Raw genomic sequence first — 19,534 nt, 5'->3', positions numbered from 1 at the left:
TTAGAAATCCTACATAGGCCATTCAGTTAAGTCCACTGTATATAAATAATAGATTAAGTCATAATTTGTATATAAATTAAGTCATACCTGTGAGATGGGACAGTTGTAAACCACTTCGCCGGCTCACCAAGTTTCTTTCTGCTTTCGCAATTACGAATAATAGGATTTCGAACCATTTTTCATTGATTGACGAATACATACTAACCCGCTAATCCAAGAGGATGTGGGAGGAGCTGTTTGTACGCACCGAGAATGATGACCAGAAATGATCTGCGGTAAACTTACTGCTATTATCTTTATACTGTGATTTGAACTAACAAGTAGGTAGAGGCTAAACGCATTGGGAGGAATGAAAGCTACTTTATCTGACTTCAATAAATTATCGTAAATAGTGTTCAAGTCAAATTCACATGTATCCCTATTCAAACCGAGGCTCTTGAATAAAATTTTCTTAATTTAAATCGTTTCCCGGAAATTTTGCTTTGAACCCTGGTCCCTAGAAATCAATGACACATTATCGAATAAGATAAAATGGCCTGGAAAGTCAAAAACGTGTTCCGATAGGGCTAAAATTAAATCTTCATATTTGGAATTGTGTTTTAAAGCCGACGAAATTCAGTCTTGATGTTGCAGAAATCTCATTTTTAAATTCCACATATGAGCTTCTGCATGTACATTGGATCTGATAATCCCCACTGTTCTACTTCAATGAAGTTCGACTCTTTTATAAATTAATGATTTAAAGGTAGCTTTAAAGAGTAGTAATACTTTGGGTAGTTTTTTTAAATTCTGGGAAGGATCGGACCTCATTTCAGACTTTCTCATTCTGCAGCTTAGCTTATATTTGGTGCCACATGAGCTTATATTTGATGGATTTTATTTGGTGCCACATGATTTTCACTTTTTTCTAACTAGTATAAAAAGGATATTGTTTCGATGCATATTTGTCTCCAAACATATATTTCTTTGTTTTGTTTACCATTGGCGTGAGTAACTTTCTGCTTTATTTATGGTTATTTACTACAAGCTGATCAGTTGTGTACTTAAGAAAACGAGGAAAGTCAGTCAATCTTGCCAAATAATATTTGTCTCTTTTTTTTAAACTTTTTCGAAAGTTTTCTTTTTAAGCTTTTTTACTCGTCATAAAATTATCGTTTGAGATTTCTTAAATAAATTTTCTTTAGAGTTCGGAGACGCATTACCAAATGATGATAAGAGTCTGTTTGGAAGTCCTAATCCTTTTTTACCACCTAAAGAAGAAGTTTCCGCAGAGAAGAGTTTTTCTACAGGCGCATGTGCAAAGCTTGAGCCAGACTGCCACCCTCATAAATTGGAGCCAAATATAAATACGGATGGTGGTATGTTTTTTCGTATCTTCTTTTATATTTTCGTGCCCAGATGAATTTTAGTGGATGCTTTTAGTGGATGATCCACAAGTCAGTAGACCAGAAAATGTCGATCTAAAAGTCCAACTTGTGGAAGTACAGGACTATATTTATTTAATTAGGGGTTTCAAGGACTGGAGTAGTTGGGACATGGCATTTTCGTGTCTAAAATGGGTCTTTGAAGAAAAACCAGTTCAAATGCATAGACTGTTGGTCATAATTAAAAACTCTCGTCTAATATTTTGAAAATTGAAGAAATAACCCGGGCTCAAGAAATATGAGGGTCAGTGTCATTATCGGTTATCAGAAAAACTTCGGTTATCGGCCGATATATTTTTTTTATTTTGCGCAGGTTGTGCGGAAGATGGCACCTGATTTCCTCAGGTAGTTTTTGCTTACCTAGCTCTTGGGGGCGGAGCCACCAGTTAAGTCTGACCATGATGGAGAGCAGCACAGTTTAGTATACAGTTTAGTTTAGTCAGACGCAGTCAAAGTACACTTGTTGTCAATACTTGTCCAAAAAACACCCTGTGCAGCAGTGTTCTAAATGGATGGTGACTTCAAGATTTTATATCCTTTACAAAAACACCTGAAAAGAATACAATAAGCCATACATCTTTGTTTATTGAATGTTCACTTGCGTGGGTGAAAGATTCAATCGGTTTAAACCATGGTATGCAGTCAAGGGTGCAGCTAAGTAGGCGGGGGGGCGTTTTAAGGTGGGGAGAGGGGAGTTACAAGGTATCACCACCGCATGTCAACACCTAGGAAAAGTATTCTTCGAAATTTAGCTTGTATGTCCACATAGTGATCCAAAGGCAAAATTAGCAACTTTAGAGGTTTTTATTTAAATGACTGAAAACCTTCGGTGAAAATCTTTACTATGGTTATTCAAGTCGTGTTCTTTCTCACTCCGGTGCCAATTTGTAGGGTTTTCAACCTTTTTTTAAAATTCCTTAGAATTATTTTCGCTGTAAAATTGTACTATTAGGATGAACCGATATAACGGTCACCATTCTTCACAATCAGCAAAATTTTACGAGTTCTGGGTCACCAATTTGCCAAATTTTTCTCATTACACATGCTTTTTTTCTCAAAACAAGTCTTAAACTGTATCAAAGAGTTCGTGGTAACGAACTGTAAGTAGGCTAAGGAGCGACCCGGCTCAGTGGTAACCGAAACTCTAGAAAACGGTATTTTGGTACAAATAGATACATAAAAAGAATCAGATTTTAATTTTGATGTCAAATATAGAAGTTTCATCAAGTTTAATCCTACCCATCAAAAGTTACGCGCCTGAGAAAATTTGGCTGATTTTCGAAAAAAGGGAGAAAGACCCCTAAAAGCTATATAACCTGAATGAAAATCACACCATCATATTCCGCGTATCAGAGAACCCTACTGTAAAGGTTTTAAGCTCCTATCTACAAAAATGTGGAATTTTGCATTTTTTGCCAGAAGAAAGATCACGGGTGCGTGTTTATTTGTTTTCGTTTTTTTTTTCCAGTGGTGATCGTATCGACCCAGTGGTCCTAGAATATCGTTGGATGGCTCATTGGAATGGAAATTGAAAGTTCTAGTGCCCTTTTTAAGTGACCAAAAAAAATTGAGGGCAACTAGGCCCCCTCCCAAGCTCATTTTTTTCCCAAAGTAACCTGATCAAAATTTTGAGATAGCCATTTTGTTCAGCATGTTCAAAAATATTATAAGTATGTCTTTTAGGATGACTTAATCCCCCGAAGTTCCGGGGGGAGGCCTGAGAGTTATGAACTTTACCCAATGTTAACATATAGCATTGGTTCTTGGGAAATATACAGACGTTTTCAGGGGAGATTTTTCCTGGTGGTGGGGGGGGGAGGTGGGTCGGGGGTTATGTGGAAGGATCTTTCCATGAAGGAAGTTTTCATTGGGGAAGGGACATTGCTATGAAGGGGACGCTGGACTTCCCAGCATTATTTAAATAAAGATCAGAAATTAAATATAAAAAAACAAGTTTTTCAACTGCAACAGCAGCAACATCAAAACTTTAAACGAACAGAAAATATTACATATATAATTGGGTTCACCCCTTAGTCAATACCTCGCTCTTTAAGTCAAAAATGTTTTAGTACTTTCATAAGAGCTATTTATTCTAATTAATGGCCTTTGTGATTAAGCGGTCATTTTAAAGAATTGGAACAAAATTCGTACTTTCGCTTAAAGAGCAAGGTATTGACTAGGGGGCGAACCCCCTAATATACGTATTAAAAATATATGAATATAGAAGTTCGCAGGGCCGTATCCAGGATTTTTTTCGGGGGGTTTTACCCGATTTTTTTCCCGTGGACTTTGTCTAACATCCTCGAGCAACATTACGTTAGCTCGAGACCGTTAGTCCGCCCCTTGCGAACGAGGACACGTCCACTAGGCATAATTTCGTATCTATAAGGGGCATTTTTTTTTTTTTTTCTTTTTAATAACGCAAAAACAAGACAAGTATTTACATATAGTTAAATACTACAAGCTATTTTTTTTTGCACAAAAAGAAGCCCAATAGTAGGCTAGAAGTAGTCTATATATTTCTTAGGTTTTTTTTAGCTAAAAGTAAGGGCGAATATCGATAAAACGAAATCCAGGCGACGATTTTTCTTCCCTGCAAAAATGTCGATGACCTTGTCAGGACAGATGTCAACGTCCCTATCGACTTCAAGGAGGGCTAAGCCACTCAATCGTTCTTCTCCTGTTGAATTTCTCAGCCAGGTTTTGAGCGTTGAGGAATATTGCCATACAATTCAACCAATGACTCCAGGTTTAATGCTTTCAGATCGATAGAAACAATTTTCGCAGGAGAAAAGACGCTCTGATTTGACAGCAGTTTCTGGTGAAGCACAAATTGTTGTTTCCGCTCGAAACTGAAGTGGTCCAGGAAAGGACTGCAAAGCGAGGGTATATAGTGGTTGAGAATGTCTGGATCGTGCCAAGTTAACTAAAACTTCAGCTTCCGTTTTTCGGATACTGGAAAAATGTAGGAGACATCTGAAGTCCAGGAGCTCTTCAGCAAACGAAGTTTAGAATTTGAATCGAGACTGGATGATTTGTTGACAAAACGACCGATGTCATTTGCAAACAACGACAAAGACTGGGTTGGTGCAAGTGCGTGTTGCGTCGTGGTTCGTTCCAGTGTGCGTGATTCAGAAGCTTCAACGATGGCTCCAGTGCCCTTCAAATCCATAGGTGTAGATGAATGCTCCGCAGACGTCCTGCTAATGCCACTGTCAGAAACATCCCTGGTCCGCTTTGGCGCGAAAAACGACGTCATGTCACACTTCCTCTTCATGTTGAAAATCGCTCTTCTCTTAGCCAAGTCCGAAATTGAACTGAACTGAACTGACAATCTTGCACTTTCTTATACCATACCTCGAGCGCCCATTAATTCTAATTTACTATGCAAGGTCAGGTGAACATGGGGTTACCTAATTGCGTAAGCTGATCAGAGCGCATATTATTAACCCTAATTTATTATGCAAGATCAGGTGAACATGGGGTTACATAATTGTGTAAGCTGATCAGAGCGCATATTATTAACCCTAATTTGCTATGCAAGGTCAGGTGAACATGGGGTTACCTACGGTTACCTAATTGCGTAAGCTGATCAGAACCGTTAACCCACAAAATGCAATAGGATTTAGTGTGGGAGCATATTTTTTTCTGGTAAGGTTTTGTCTTTACAGGTATTTTTTAGACTAATTTTCGACTCGGTAAAAAATTTCGGGGGGGGGGGGGGTTGAAACCGGGTAACCCCCCCCCGCCCCCTGGATACGACCTTAGAAGTTCGTTACGTAAGTTAATTCGTAAGTTACGTATATTTATTACTAATAAAAACGTTCGTAAATAAAATTAAATAAGTTTCGAGAAAGCCATTTAACCAAATAAAAGTAAATTAATATACAAATTTTGTTTTAATTATTCATGTACGGTGAGCCAAGATCAAAACCTGCATTTATTCAAAAACGTTCAAAAATTAAATGAAAAAAAGCAAGTTTTGTTTAAGTGAAAGTAAGGAGCGACATTAAAACTTAAGACGAACAGAAATTATTCCGTATATGAAAGGGGCTGTCCCCTCTTCAACGCCTCACTCTTTACGCTAAAGTTTGACTCTTTCTCACAAATCTATTTTTTAAAACAATAAAAAATTTTAGCGTAAAGAACGAGGCGTTGAGGAGGGGACAGCCCCTTTCATATACGGAATAATTTCTGTTCATTTTAAGTTTTAATGTCGCTCCTTACTTTCAGTTAAAAAAAACTTGTTTTTTTTATTTAATCTTAAAATGAACAAGGGGTTGCTTTTTGCTAAGTAACAGCTTTTGCTTCAACCATGATGAAGGAAATTTTGATAAAAGTTTTGGTAATTGTCTAAATTCCTTATCGTTGCAAATTTTTAATTTCTTAATTTTTAAAATCACATCTTTTTCAAACCCTATGCTCATCCATGTATTTGTCATATAAAAATTGTGACATTCTAAGTGCTGTATAAATAACAGGGTTATTTTTATTTTTTGTGAATTATACTGCACTTGTCATAGAAACAGAATATACCTCCTCAATTGATTATATAATATCAATATGTTATCCATATTATTATTTCTTCTTGTATACCTTCAGATTGTAAGCCTAATTCTCACCGTCACAACCTTGAGTTGTACATCGATAGGGATAAAGTTAGGCGTCATATATATTCGTCTGCTCATTTATATGTCCAATATGTATCTTACACTTCCCTTGAAAATATAGCGGGGTGTAAAGGATGTATTTTTTTTCTGTGTCTGAGTAAATTAGACTTTCCATTTCCCTTAAATATTTTCTCTCGACAACCTCCCACCCCATTCAGGTGTGACCTGCTTTTTGTTTTGCTTTAAACAGTTGCCCAGGGCTAAAAGGACGATCTTGGGCAATCAATTATCCGCTGAACGTATCTTAGCAATCTCAACTTTTTTTTAATCATAGTCATAGAAAGCGAGAAAGACCCACGAATGTCTCACAGCTTGATATTTGAGATTCGGTTAGTTAGTCGTACACCCAACCAATTTAAAGGCAGATTCTCTTGAAAACATCTAGCAAGCCCTCCTCCGTTTGTCAGAACCATACCTGACCACTATCATCACTGTAGCTTCCAGTATTCTAATCTTATACGACCTAAGTTTATACGACCACCCCGTCAATAAAAACATAATATGTTAATAATTGGCAACTAGAGAAAATTATAGCCCTCACCCTGAGGACTCTGGGGGAGGATTAAATCTCACTTTTAAACTGTGTTGAAAAAATGGCTATCTCAAAATTTTGATTGGATTTGTTTTGGGAAATGATGGGCATGGGAGGGTGGAGGGCTGGTTGCCCTTCAATCACTTTGTACTCTAAAAAAGGGAGCTAGAATATCAATAGCCAATTGAATGAGTTCCTCTTGTAGCGATAAAAGATTGTTTGTGGCGATAAATGAAATGACTGAGGAAATTGTGGTCATAAATATTGACCGCGTCAAATGTAATAATATGCTTAAAAGCCGTGAACTTACACCTTATAAGTTCTCCGATGGCGCCGCTTATAGCGCTAAAGATTGTGCCATCAGGGTCTGCGCCATAGCAATGGGGAGTGAAGTAAATTTATAACCGCGCCACCCTCAATTATTGAGAGAAAATAAAATGTGTAGCCATATAAATGTGACCTCTTTTCCTCGAGCCATCTGGGGATCAGATTCCCTGGGAACGTACCTTGGAGATCTGAGAACTAATTACCTGTCGTTAGACTAGATACAGACATAAAATTGGACACAGGTAAAAAGCAATAGATTTATTGAGACTTACATATTTAGGTGAACAGCAGTGGGTCACTTCAAATGACAACAACGGTGACTGAGATTACAACAATGATAGAATTGCAAAGCTTGAACGCCGAAATAATTCTTTCGATAATGATAATAATAAAAATGAGAGCGCGAAAAAAACTTTTATTTACTATATATTCTAAATTCTGATCATGGACCAATGGATCGACCCCACGATTGGTCTAATTCCTCAGGCGAGGCGAACCTTCCACACAATCATACGTCCTAAATATTTCTGATGATTCAAGCGTTCACATGACTATTATAGCATAAACTTCATTCGGAATATTGTCCGCAGCATCTTTTTTTTTGCCCACTATCTTAGTGAAATCCATAGCTTGGTTAGCGCCGTTTTTTGTCTGAGGCTAAATGCAATTTTTCTATTTGCTGATTAAGGACTAGATTTAAAATTAATTAGAGGAAGTCGGAATTATATTTATAAAGAAGGAACTTTATTTTTTGTATTTTAAATATATCATTTTACTCACGGTATATATTACCTTTCCCATTATTTAATGACGTCTCGTCATTAAGATTTGCTTGCCTTTGGGCTTTTGAAATATTCGCAATTTATTAACTATTTATTCTACATAATTTTGATTGACATTGTATTATTTAATGTTTATATTTTGGCTTACTCAGGAGTGCTAAAAGTTCTCTCTATTGCTTTTCTTATTTTACTCTACATCCCTATCTAAAATTTATCTACCGGACTAAGATTCTTCATGGTTATAGCCTAGCTATTATACTAGAGATTTTTTTTTTACTACTAAAATTTATGATTTTTCATTTCCAACAAGTTTGGGGCTATTTTACCTCTACCGTAGATTTTTTTGAATTCACTTTTTACGTGGCTTTTTTTTTATTTTGCCGTCTACGGGGACCTTTGATTTTTACCTGTGCAACAATGAGCGAGTGGTTCGGCTATATAATGTAAAGAAACGTATGAACCTTTTGAGCCACATGAGAGTTTTACTTAGTGCCAACTCCCTTTGGTTTACACTATCAGCTGGTGACACTAGAACAATTTTACATGTGATATTTGATACATAATATAAGTTATGGAACATTCGAATTTTTGAGTTATCAAAGTTATTAAGAAGTAACATATGTAAATTCACACCTATATCATCACCATTCAAGTCCGTTTAGTGTACTCAATCCTTCTGTTGCAAATTATTGTCCTTTACTCTTTTCGTCTTGGCAAAATTTTTAAAGCACTTACGTTATGGTCTCTTCATAGGACAGTTCAAGCACGATTTTGTTCACACGACAAGATTTCTTTGATTGCCAACTGGGAAATGATGCTTCCAACTACAGGTATGGGAATATGCTATCAGAGTTCATTCTCACCTGATTTTTGACAGTTCATAGGATGCCTTATCATTAAGGGGTCGAACACTGGGAGTGCGTTTATTTTCTTCTCAACATATAATTTCTGGGATATTTTGAGGCACATAGAGAATGTATTCTCGTATAAAATTGTTCATTTGTGTCTCTTATAAAATTGTTAGCTCATGGCTTGTGTCTATTAACCTTTGAGGTGATTCCTAGGTTAATCACGGGGGAATTGAAGTTTGGATTTGGAACAGGTCAACATCAAACTATAGTGACTCCTTCAACATATTGTCTTTAACTTGTGGGAGGGGTATATTGTCACTGAGGGGTTAGTCACTGGGGTTAATTTTGGTTCCTGTAATTCAATGGTTGGTTTCCAGGTCCATTTTTAAGAAATTATCTCGTAAAATTATGGGATAACAGAGATATGAACTTTCAACACAGAGGGGATAGGATGGATTCCGAGAGATGATCGAAAAGGATTCGACGCATGAGTCTGTGACACATAAATAGTTTTTGGGGTCATCAAATATCATAACTATACGGTCATATGGTATATGGGTCCATAATGATTATCAAAGGCGATAATTATGTACTGATATCTTGTACTGATCAATGGGGTTCTCAGAAATTATGTGATTATATAGTTCGATAATGCACTGGATACTGAGATTCAAATATAATGTTACCTGATACGTAATATGGTTCGTGGTCGAAGAAACAACGATCAAAGGTAATCGTTGTTTTCGTAGGCGAAGCTGGGATGAAAATTGCCTGGAGTGTATGGTGAGTACTCTTCGTTGGTTGAAGTATGATGAAAATAGATACTGCTAGGCTGTATCTTCACTGGAAAGCTCATTGTAATGCTTTATATCCAATACGTCAATCCTATTCCTGTAATAAAAGTAGCAAGACAGAATCACAGGTTTTTAAAGTAAATACTCATAGTACAAATAAGTCACGTATCTATTGGGTACATTAATTTTACGCTACGAGACAGAGTTAAATAAATACACTAATATTAGTACACAAAACGAAATTTGTATCATGTTGGTTGAAATATATATGTAAAGTTCCCATTGGGAAATTCAATACATAGAAGTTTCTTCTAAGTTGTTAAAGCCTAACGACGATATAAAAGATGAATTCTTAAACTTTAGGTGTGGTCTGTTATTATGCTTTCTAATATACACTACTACATACACTTTATTTCAACTTCTTTCAACACTTCACTAATTTTACAATAGATTTAAAATAATCATTTAAACAGAGTTTAATCTACATGATTAATTTTGAGGTCTAATTTACAACATATTTTATGCCTGCATTGTTCACGCACGTCCTTGCTGTTTAAGGAACGCATGTTGGAGCGTCGTTGGAGCGTTGTGTTGGAGGACGAGTGGAGACCTCTATACCAACTCTTTTTCTAATGTCTTCCCTTTTTCTTGGCTTATACGTTCTCATGGGGTTCCGGGTTTAACCTCTGCATTTCAGCTGTTTCCCCGTGTTCTTTTCTTGGTTTTCGCCTTTTTAGTCTCAGGATTTTTCCATAATCAAAAATCAATAGGGTTCTCATGGTCAGAGAAATCGCGAATACGAAACATACGGTCAATAGCATTTTCCACCAAAAAATTGTTGAGAATAATCCATACGTATTATCCACATGCATTAATATCTGGTCTTCATTCGTAAACAGTGGGATCTGGGAGTCTAATGCTTCTCTTATTTTTGTAAGCCTTATTGTCCCTTTATTCTTTTCTATTTTGGACCATATTGAGGTTTTCATTTCCTCGTTTTCTATATTGGGAATACTGTGCGACAGGCTAATTGCCTTGAAGTTGGTTATTTTGGGACTTATTATCTTTGTGCTCGTGGTAATTAACGGCGTTCGAACAGTTGACTCTTTAGTTACAAGTCGACATCCTTGTTTTATGGTTATCGTACCCACATTTTGTAACAGTAACTCTCTTTTGTAACTTGGGTCTATTCTTTCTGTATTATTGTAACTAGACAAAGTTCCAACAGTTTCTCTTGCAACAGAAAATAACCAAAGATCTTTTCTAAGGTGTATGAATATTTATCGCTTAGTACTTCCTATCACGGCTTCTTTAAGTTAGACTGGATGCATCGTACTGGAATGGTACGGGTAGACTTTTCATATTAAAGGAAATTATTCGAATTAATTATATACAACTTTTTAATTAGAATTTGTTTTCGGGAACTGATATATGTTGAACAGACGGTATCAGACGGTTTTGATTCATGCGAAGCCATGTTATATGTTGAACAAAATTTTTCTATAGCATTTTTATAATTGTATAGTTTTTACTCGTAAATTAAAAGTTTTTAAATTATTGTTCCCTTATGACGCCTATCCATTAAAATCTTTTAATCCTATACTGATTAAGTGTAATTCCATCTACCGGGTTTTTTAACTATTCTACCCGATTGTGTCTTTACCTTCACCTCGATTTCTTGCGTTTTTTCCTTTTTCGGTTTTGCTGGAGACATAAGATCAAACGTTTTGTAAGGTTTTTTCAAAAATTCTTTCCAGTTTAATTTTTTTTCCTTAGTGTGTATGGCATCTAAAATCGGTCTTGATTTATATAATTCTTTGGCTACTATATGGTCTGATTCGCCGTCAGACTCTTCGGAACTGGTTTCCGATGATTCTGTATTACCAGTTTTAGAGGTTGCATCTCACATTTTTGAGGTATCACCTCCCCTTCCTTCGTAAATTTCTACTCCTCTGGAAGTAGAAGGTTTATTCCCTAAGTCCTCGCCTTGAGTTTTCAACTTGGGAGTTTTGAAAGACTCTTGAGGGCTTTGGGAGGAATCAAGAGTTTTTGCGGGGTTCCTCCACTGTTTGAATGCCATGTCTTCAGGGGGATTTGGCATTTCTTGCACTAGGGTTTCCCTCCATGAAGTCCACTGTTTAGGCTTGACCTTGGACACAGTTACATCATGAGATTGTCCTTGCCGGTCATCCTCGGGAGTTTTATTCTCGGGCAATGTACTTTGACTCGTTTTTATGGGGAAATTTATTAAATCCATAGCTTCTCGCAGATTTGTTTTAGTTGAATCTTTGGGAGGAGTTTTATTTGCAGTAATACAGGGGGTTTCTACAACTCTGTTTAGTTCCCCTGTAAAGACAGGGGCCTTTCTATTGGTGTTGCAGGGGAAACCATATCGTCTGGAAATCTTTTGGGGGGACAAGGGGTCAAAATTCTATCTGGGAAAAATTGGGTTTTTGGAGATATCGTATAATCTAGTTCTCCTGCGCTCTCCGATGAATAATTTTTTGGATCTTTTGGCGTTTTTATTTCAGGAAAAAATCCTGGTATTAGGGATTTTTTCTTAGGAATAACTAGATTTTTCATTGCTAAAAATTGTTCAAAGTTTTCTTCATCACTTTCATCTTCAAAATAATCTTGTTTAAAATTTAAGGGTTTTAGCTCTGCCAATCTTGATTTAGGGGGCTCATTTTCAGCATCTGACGAATCAGTAGAGGAGGGGCGTGATGCCCATCTCTCTGGAAATTTGGCTCTTTTTATTCGGCTAATATGTGCCTTGTAAGTTCTTCCGCTATCGGGGTTCTCCATGTTAAAAGTATAATCGTTATCGTACTTTTTGACTATTCTGTACGGTCCAGAATATTTGTTGGGAAGTTTTTTTCCTTCGGTTTTTGCCTCGTTCTTTAGGTAGACGCAGTCTCCTACTTTGAAATCTATACTCCCCTTGACTTTGGGTTGGTTTCGTAGCTCTCGGTTTATTTTACAGTTTTCCAACTCTTGCCTAACTATTTTATAAGTTTTCCTTATCCTGTTTATGAATTCTTGTTTGTAATCCTCTGAGTTATTATAAAACTGCCAAGATTCAATAATTTCATTAAACGGGATTCTAAAATCACGACCAAAAAGTAAATAAAAAGGATTATCCTTAGTTGTTTCTGAATAAGCAGTGTTGATTACGTTAGTTAAATAAGGTAAGAATTGATCCCAATCATTCCTATTGTCTTTTGTATAAACGCTTAATACGTTCGAAAATATTTTATGCCTATTTTCTATTTTACCATTAGCTTGGGGGTGGTACGGGGTTGTCACCATTTTCTCTATATTCAGAACTCATTAAGTCTTTTGTTACCTTTGAAACAAAATTGCTTCCGTTGTCGCTCAAAACCTTATTTGGAATGCCAAATTTTAAAAATAATTTCACCAATGCCTTGCTTGTGGCATACGCGCCTTGATTTTTTAATGCTTTGGCAAAAGTCAATCCTGAAAAGTGATCTATAACCGAAAGAATACCAGTATGGCCTCGGCTGGAAACAGGCAAGCCTCCGCTGGTTCCATACAAGTCAAACGAAATAATATCGAATGGGAATTTTGCTACTGGGACTCTTCCCATTGGGGGGTTAGGGTAAGCTTGGGTTAATTTCCTGAAGTTGAACACTTCTTATATATTTACGAATTATGTCATTTTTTTCATTACCGACGAAAAGTTTATACATTTATTTAATTTTTGGAGATTTTTAGTTTACCCTAACTGTCAACTTACAACCTAATGAATATATTAGACAGCATATCTTCTCAAGCTGTGCGGTAATTGAAGTATTATTGATGTTAGGTTTCTATTTGTCTCAGAGATCACAATTCTACATAGTATTTCTCCATCCTGTTTATAATAAAAATTGTCTATCTCTTTTTTAAGAGTTTTGAATTTATCCGGTAACGCATCGTCATTCACAAAATAATTGATAACTGCTACACACATTTCGTCCTTTTTTTGCTTTCTTTTTATATTTTCTAAGGACAGGGGACAATAGTTAACCTTATTTTCTTTTACCGCGTCCTTGACTTTGTTTTTCTTTCGATTGGAAATTAAAGGGCTGGTGCCCTTTTTAATAGTCGAAAATGATTGGAGGGCAACTAGCCCCCCCCCTACGCCCATCCTTCCCCCAAACCCCTCCCAACAAAATTTTGAGATAGCCATTTTGTTCAGCGTAGTTGATTTCCAGGTAGAAAATATGTTTTTGAGGAGGACACTCCCCCACAACCCTCAGGGCAAGGGTTTTAAGTTATGCCCTGGGGGCATATAAGGTTTTTATAGAAGGCGTTGTGGTAGAAACTTCAAAACAGGCTCATTTGATCGGAAATTAAAGGGCTAGTGCCCTTTTTAATAGTTGAAAGTGATTGGAGTGCCCCTCGCCCCCCCCCCCCGATGCCCATCATTTCCCCAAACACATCCAATCAAAATTTTGAGATAGCCATTTTGTTCAGCGTAGCTGATTTCCAGATAGAAAATAAGTTTTCGAGGAGGACACTCCCCCACAACCTTCAGGGCAAGGGTTTTCAGAATGACCTGGGGGCATATAAGGTTTTTATAGAAGGCGTTGTCTTAGAAAATTCAAAAACGGCTAATTCGATTGGAAATTCAAAGGGCTAGTGCCCTTTTTAATAGTCGAAAGTGATTGGAGGGCAACTAGCCCCCCATGCCATCATTCCCCCAAACACATCCAATCAAAATTTTGAGATAGCCATTTTGTTTAGCATAGTTGATTTCCAAACAGAAAATATATTTTTGAGCAGGACACTCTCCTACAACCCTCGGGGCAAGAGCTTTAAGTTATACCCTGGAGGCATATGAGGTTTTTATTTAAGCCATTGTTATAGAAACTTCTAAACAGGCTCATCTGATTGGAAATTAAATGGCTAGTGCCCTTTTTAATAGTCAAAAATGATTGGAGGGCAACTTGCCCCCCCCCCCTCCCCCCCCGTCCATCATTCCCCCAAACACATCCAATCAAAATTTTGAGATAGCCATTTTGTTCAGAATAGTTGATTTCCAGATAGAAAATATAATTATTAGGAGGACAATCCCCCACAACCCTCAGAGCAAGGGTTGAAATTTATACCATGGGGGCATATGAGGTTTTTATAGAAGGTCGTACCGTAGAAACCAGAACAAGCTCAGTCGATTGGAAATTCAAAGGGAGAGTGTCGTTTTTAACTTTCAAAAGTGATCGGAAGGTAAATAATCTCCCTCTCACGCCCACCTTTTCCCTAAACACATCCAATCAAAATTTTGAGACATCCATTTTATTAAACGTAGTTTTAAGTTCTGGAAATTAGGTCTTTGAGGATGACAACTCCCCCACAGCCCTCAGGGCAAGAGTTGTAATTTAAGGATTCTCCGAATCCTTTCCATTATTTCTCATGGAAGGGATGCTTGTATAAACTTTGGAGAGGTCTCATTTGACTGAAAGTTGAAAGTTCTTATTCACTTTTTAAGAGTCAAAAGAGATTGGAGGGTGACTAGCCCCCCCCCCCCGTCTCCCCGCCCTAAATGCATCAGGTAAAAATTTTGAGATAGACATTTTGTTAAAATAGTTCAAAGTTCTGATAACAAAAAACTCCGGTGTCGACACAGCCCACCAGGGCCCGGGGGTAGGCGTTATAAGTTATTCCCAGGGGCATAACTTATTAAAGGGATTTTTAACTTATGGGAAGGGGTTTTGTATGGGAAGAACACATAGGAAATCTATTATAATTATCCAATTATAAGGTTAAAATACATACTCTGAGATATATGTAAAATTGCTTTGACACACAAAATCCTATTAAGGTCAATTCCAAACAGTCATGATCCCTTTGTGTCAGCAAGTGAAATGTTCTAAACCCCCTTATTGGAGCTATTTTTTCAATCCATTCATTGTTGTCAATCGCTGTCCACAAGTAATACAAGCTGTCTATCGTTCATGTATAAGGTTTTTATCAAAGAGGTAATCGTATAGACTTTGAAAAAAGCCTCATTCGATTTAAATTGAAAGTTCTAGATTCGTTTTTTAAAGTTAAGAATAATCGGACAGTAAGCGCCCCCCCCCCATGCCATAAAAACTTGAAACTTTTTGCGATCAAAAACGACCAAAAATTAATTAAAAAAAACTGTCCGAAAAATATGTTTTTCAAAGAAAAGTAAAGGCCATTTTAAACTTAAGCTCAGGAGATACAAGTACCTGTTAAAGTTCAAACTCAAAACGACCAGAAATTACTATTAAAGAATAAATGAAACCCAAAACGAACAGAAATTAAATAAACAATCATAGCAAAAAACAAACAACAAGTAATAATATAAATGAATAAATAGATCTTAAAGCGAGTAATGCTTAGATTGAATATGAAAATCAGGCTTAAAACGAAAACAAATATTTTGCTATTAAAGTATAAATGAAACTTAAAACGAACAGAAATTAAATAACAATCAATGCGAACAAACATACAACAGATATTAATGTAAATGAATAAATAAATCTTAAAACGAGTGAAACTTAAATTTAATACGCAAATCAATTTTGACTCGAATAAAAATAACTACAAACAAGAGTTTGGGTATCGCCTCACTGCAGAAGCCTAAAACCTACTGCGTCAATGGCGCTTTACTGAAAACTTATTATATTATAAATGTTTTCTTTTGTACTTAATATTGAAAATAAATATTAAAATTACAGTAAAATTTTGAACTGATGAGCTTTTGGCAATTAATATCATTATGCATCAAATATTCAGTTTAACTTATTAGTTCTTTTCAAGATTAGTCAAGACAAATATAGTTTCACTACAAACAAAATTTGGATACTGCCCCTTATTTAACTGTAAAAACCTAAAGCCTTCTGCGTCATTGGTGCTTTACTGAAAACGAATTACTCGTATATTACAAATTTATTATTTTCCAGTTCTTACAGCATTGAAAATGCATTGAAAAAAATCTACAGCATTGAAAAAAATCTTGGACTGATGGATCTTTCAACAATTAATATCATTATATATCTAATATTCAATTTGATTTTGTTTATGCTTTCCAAGACTGTTCAAGACTCATATAGTTTTGCCATTTTTTTTAACTCTGCCATTTTTTCTAAAAAATCGTGTTGGTTTGTTATGAAAACATTCTATGGCTTCAAGGCATTTCTATTTGAGCGGAAAAATGCACCTCAAACTTTGTGGAACATGCATTTTCTTGCATGAAACACCAAAATATAATAAAATGTCAAGTTTCGGAGCGTCCCACTACTCGCAAGCAAGTGCCATTGGTATTTTCGAATCCGCATGGTCAATTTAGGGGTTGGAGGGTAGGCTAATTCCCGTAACTCTAAAAAAGGGAGCTAGAATATCAATTGCCAATCGAATGAGTTCCTCTTGTAGCGATAAAAGATTGTTTGTGGCGATAAATGAAATGACTGAGGCAGTTGTGGTCATAAATATTGACCGCGTCAAATGTAATATTATGCTTAAAAGACGTGAACTTACACCTTATAAGTTCTCCGATAGCGCCGCTTATAGCGCTAAAGATTGTGCCATCAGGGTCTGCGCCATAGCAATGGGGAGTGAAGTAAATTTATAACCGCGCCACCCTCAATTAATAAAAGAAAATAAAATGTGTAGCAGTATAAATGAGACCTCTTCTCCTTGAGCAGTCTGGAGATCAGATTCCCTGGGAATGTACTTTCGAGATATACGAACTAGTTACCTGTCATTAGACTAGATACATACATAAAAAATGAAATATACACAGGCAAAAAGCAATAGATTTATTGAGACTTACATATTTAGGTGAACAGCAGTGGGTCACTTCAAATGACAACAACGGTGACTGAGATAACAACAATGATAGAATTGCAAAGCTTGAACGCCAAAATAATTCTTTCGATAATAATAATAATAATAATCAGAGCACGAAAAACACTTTTCTTCACTATATATTCAAAGTCCTGATCATTTGCCGTGGGAGCTACCCCACGATTGGCCTAAGTCCTGAGGCGGGCCAAACCCTCCGTCCAATAATCTGTCTTAATTATTTCTGATGATTCAAACGTTCACACGGCTCTTATAATTTAAACTTCCTTAGAAATATTGTGCGTAGCATCTTTTTTATTGCCCACTATCTTAGCGAAATCCAAAGCTTGGATAGCGCCGTTTTTTGTCTGTGGCTAAATGCAATTTTTCTCTTTGCTGTTTAATGACTAGATTTAAACATAATTAGAGGAAGTCGGAATTATATTTATAAAGAAGGAACTTTATTCTTTGTATTTTAAATATATCATTTTACTCACGGCACATATTACCCTTCCCATTAATTAATGTCGTCCCGACATTAGGATTTGTTTGTGTTTGGGCATTTGAAATGTCCGATACTTATGAGCTATTTATTATACTTAATTTTGTTTGGTGTTGTATTATTTCATATTTTTATTTTGGCTTAATCAGGAGTCATAATAATATTCTTTATTGCTCTTCTTATTTTATTCTACATCCCTATCTAAAATTCATCTACCGGACTAAGATTATTCATGGTTCCAGGCTAGTTATTATACTAAAGATTTTTTTTCTACAACTAAAATTGATTACTTTTACATTTGTAACAAGGTTGGGGCTATTCTACCTTTACTTAAGATTTTTTTTGAATTCACTTTTTACAAGGCTTTTTTTTTATTTTGCTGTCTATATGGCATACTACTTTCTATCTATGCTACATTAAATTAATAGCTCGCCAACGTTACACATAAATCTATTTGAACATCTAACACTACGCATAAGAACGATTTAAAATACACAATATTGGGTTTACCATGTTTACTGGTAACATTAAAACACTTTCACTGGGGATGTTTGCTATGTAATATTAATGATAGAACATTCGAATTTTTGAGTTATCAAAGTTATTAAGAAGTAACATCTATTTCATCACCATTCTAGTCTTTAGCGTACTCAATCCTTCTGTTGTAAATTATTGTCCTTCACTCTTTTCGTCTTGGCAAAATTTTTAAAGCACTTACGTTATGGTTTCTTCATGGAACAGTTCAAGCACGATTGTATTCACACGACAAGCTTTCTCTAATTGTCAACTGGGAAATGATGCTTCCAATTACAGGTATGGGAATATGCTATCAGAGTTCATTCTCACCTGCTTTTTGACAGTTCATAGGGTGCCTTATCATTAAGGGGTTGAACACTGGGAGTGCGTTTATTTTCTTCTCAGCATATCATTTTTGGGATATTTTGAGGCAAGTAGAGAATGTATTCTCGTATAAAATTGTTCATTTGTGTCTCTTATAAAATTGTTAGCTCATGGCTTGTGTCTATTAACCTTTGCGGTAATTCCTAGGTTAATCACTGGGGAATTGAAATTTGGATTTGGAACAGGTCGACATCAAACTATAGTGACTCCTTTAACATATTGTCTCTAACTTGTGGGAGGGGTAAATTGTCACTAAGGGGTTAGTCACTGGGGTTAATTTTGGTTCCTGTAATTCAATGGTTGGTTTCCAGGTCCATTTTTAAGAAATTATCTCGTAAAATTATGGAATAACAGAGATATGAACTTTCCACACAGAGGGGATAGGATGGATTCTGAGAGATGATCGAAAGGGATTCGACGCGTGAGTCTGTGACACATAAATAGTTTTTGGGGTCATCAAATATCATAACTATACGGTCATTTGGTATATGGGTCCATAATGATTATCAAAGGCGATATTTATGTACTGATCGATGGGGTTCTCAGAATTTAGGTGATTATATAGTTCGATAATGCACTAGATACTGAGATTCAAATATAATGTTACTTGATACGTAACATGGTTCGTGGTCGAAGAAACAACGATCAAAGGTAATCGTTGTTTTCGTAGACGAAGCTGGAATGAAAATTGCCTGGAGTGTATGGTGAGTACTCTTCGTTGGTTGAGGTATGATGAAAATAGATGCTACTAGGTTGTATCTGCACTGGGCAACTCATTGTAATGCTCGATATCTAATATGTCAATCCACTTCCTGTAATAAAAATAACGAGGCAGAATCACACGTTCTTTAAAGTAAATACTCATAGTACAAATAAGTCACGCATCGATTGGGTACATGAATTTTACGCTACGAGACAGAGTTGAATAAATACACTAATA

At 36.1% G+C, this 19,534-nt stretch overlaps 1 protein-coding gene across 1 annotated transcript in view; it reads left to right on the top strand.

Annotated features, from left to right (window-relative positions):
- Positions 1–19,534, top strand: part of LOC148950644 (uncharacterized) — a 40,151-nt gene that overhangs the window by 6,627 nt on the left and 13,990 nt on the right. The window contains exon 2 of the mRNA XM_089091912.1: positions 1,185–1,358. Coding sequence (XP_088948038.1) covers positions 1,185–1,358 — 174 coding nt within the window. The remainder of the gene's footprint in view (positions 1–1,184; positions 1,359–19,534) is intronic.

Source organism: Artemia sp. Qi Xiang Cuo, chromosome 7, assembly GCF_049724085.1.
Source record: "Artemia sp. Qi Xiang Cuo chromosome 7, ASM4972408v1, whole genome shotgun sequence".
Classification (NCBI taxonomy): Eukaryota; Metazoa; Arthropoda; class Branchiopoda; order Anostraca; family Artemiidae; genus Artemia; species Artemia sp. Qi Xiang Cuo.
This window is presented reverse-complemented; position numbering and strand designations above follow the sequence as displayed.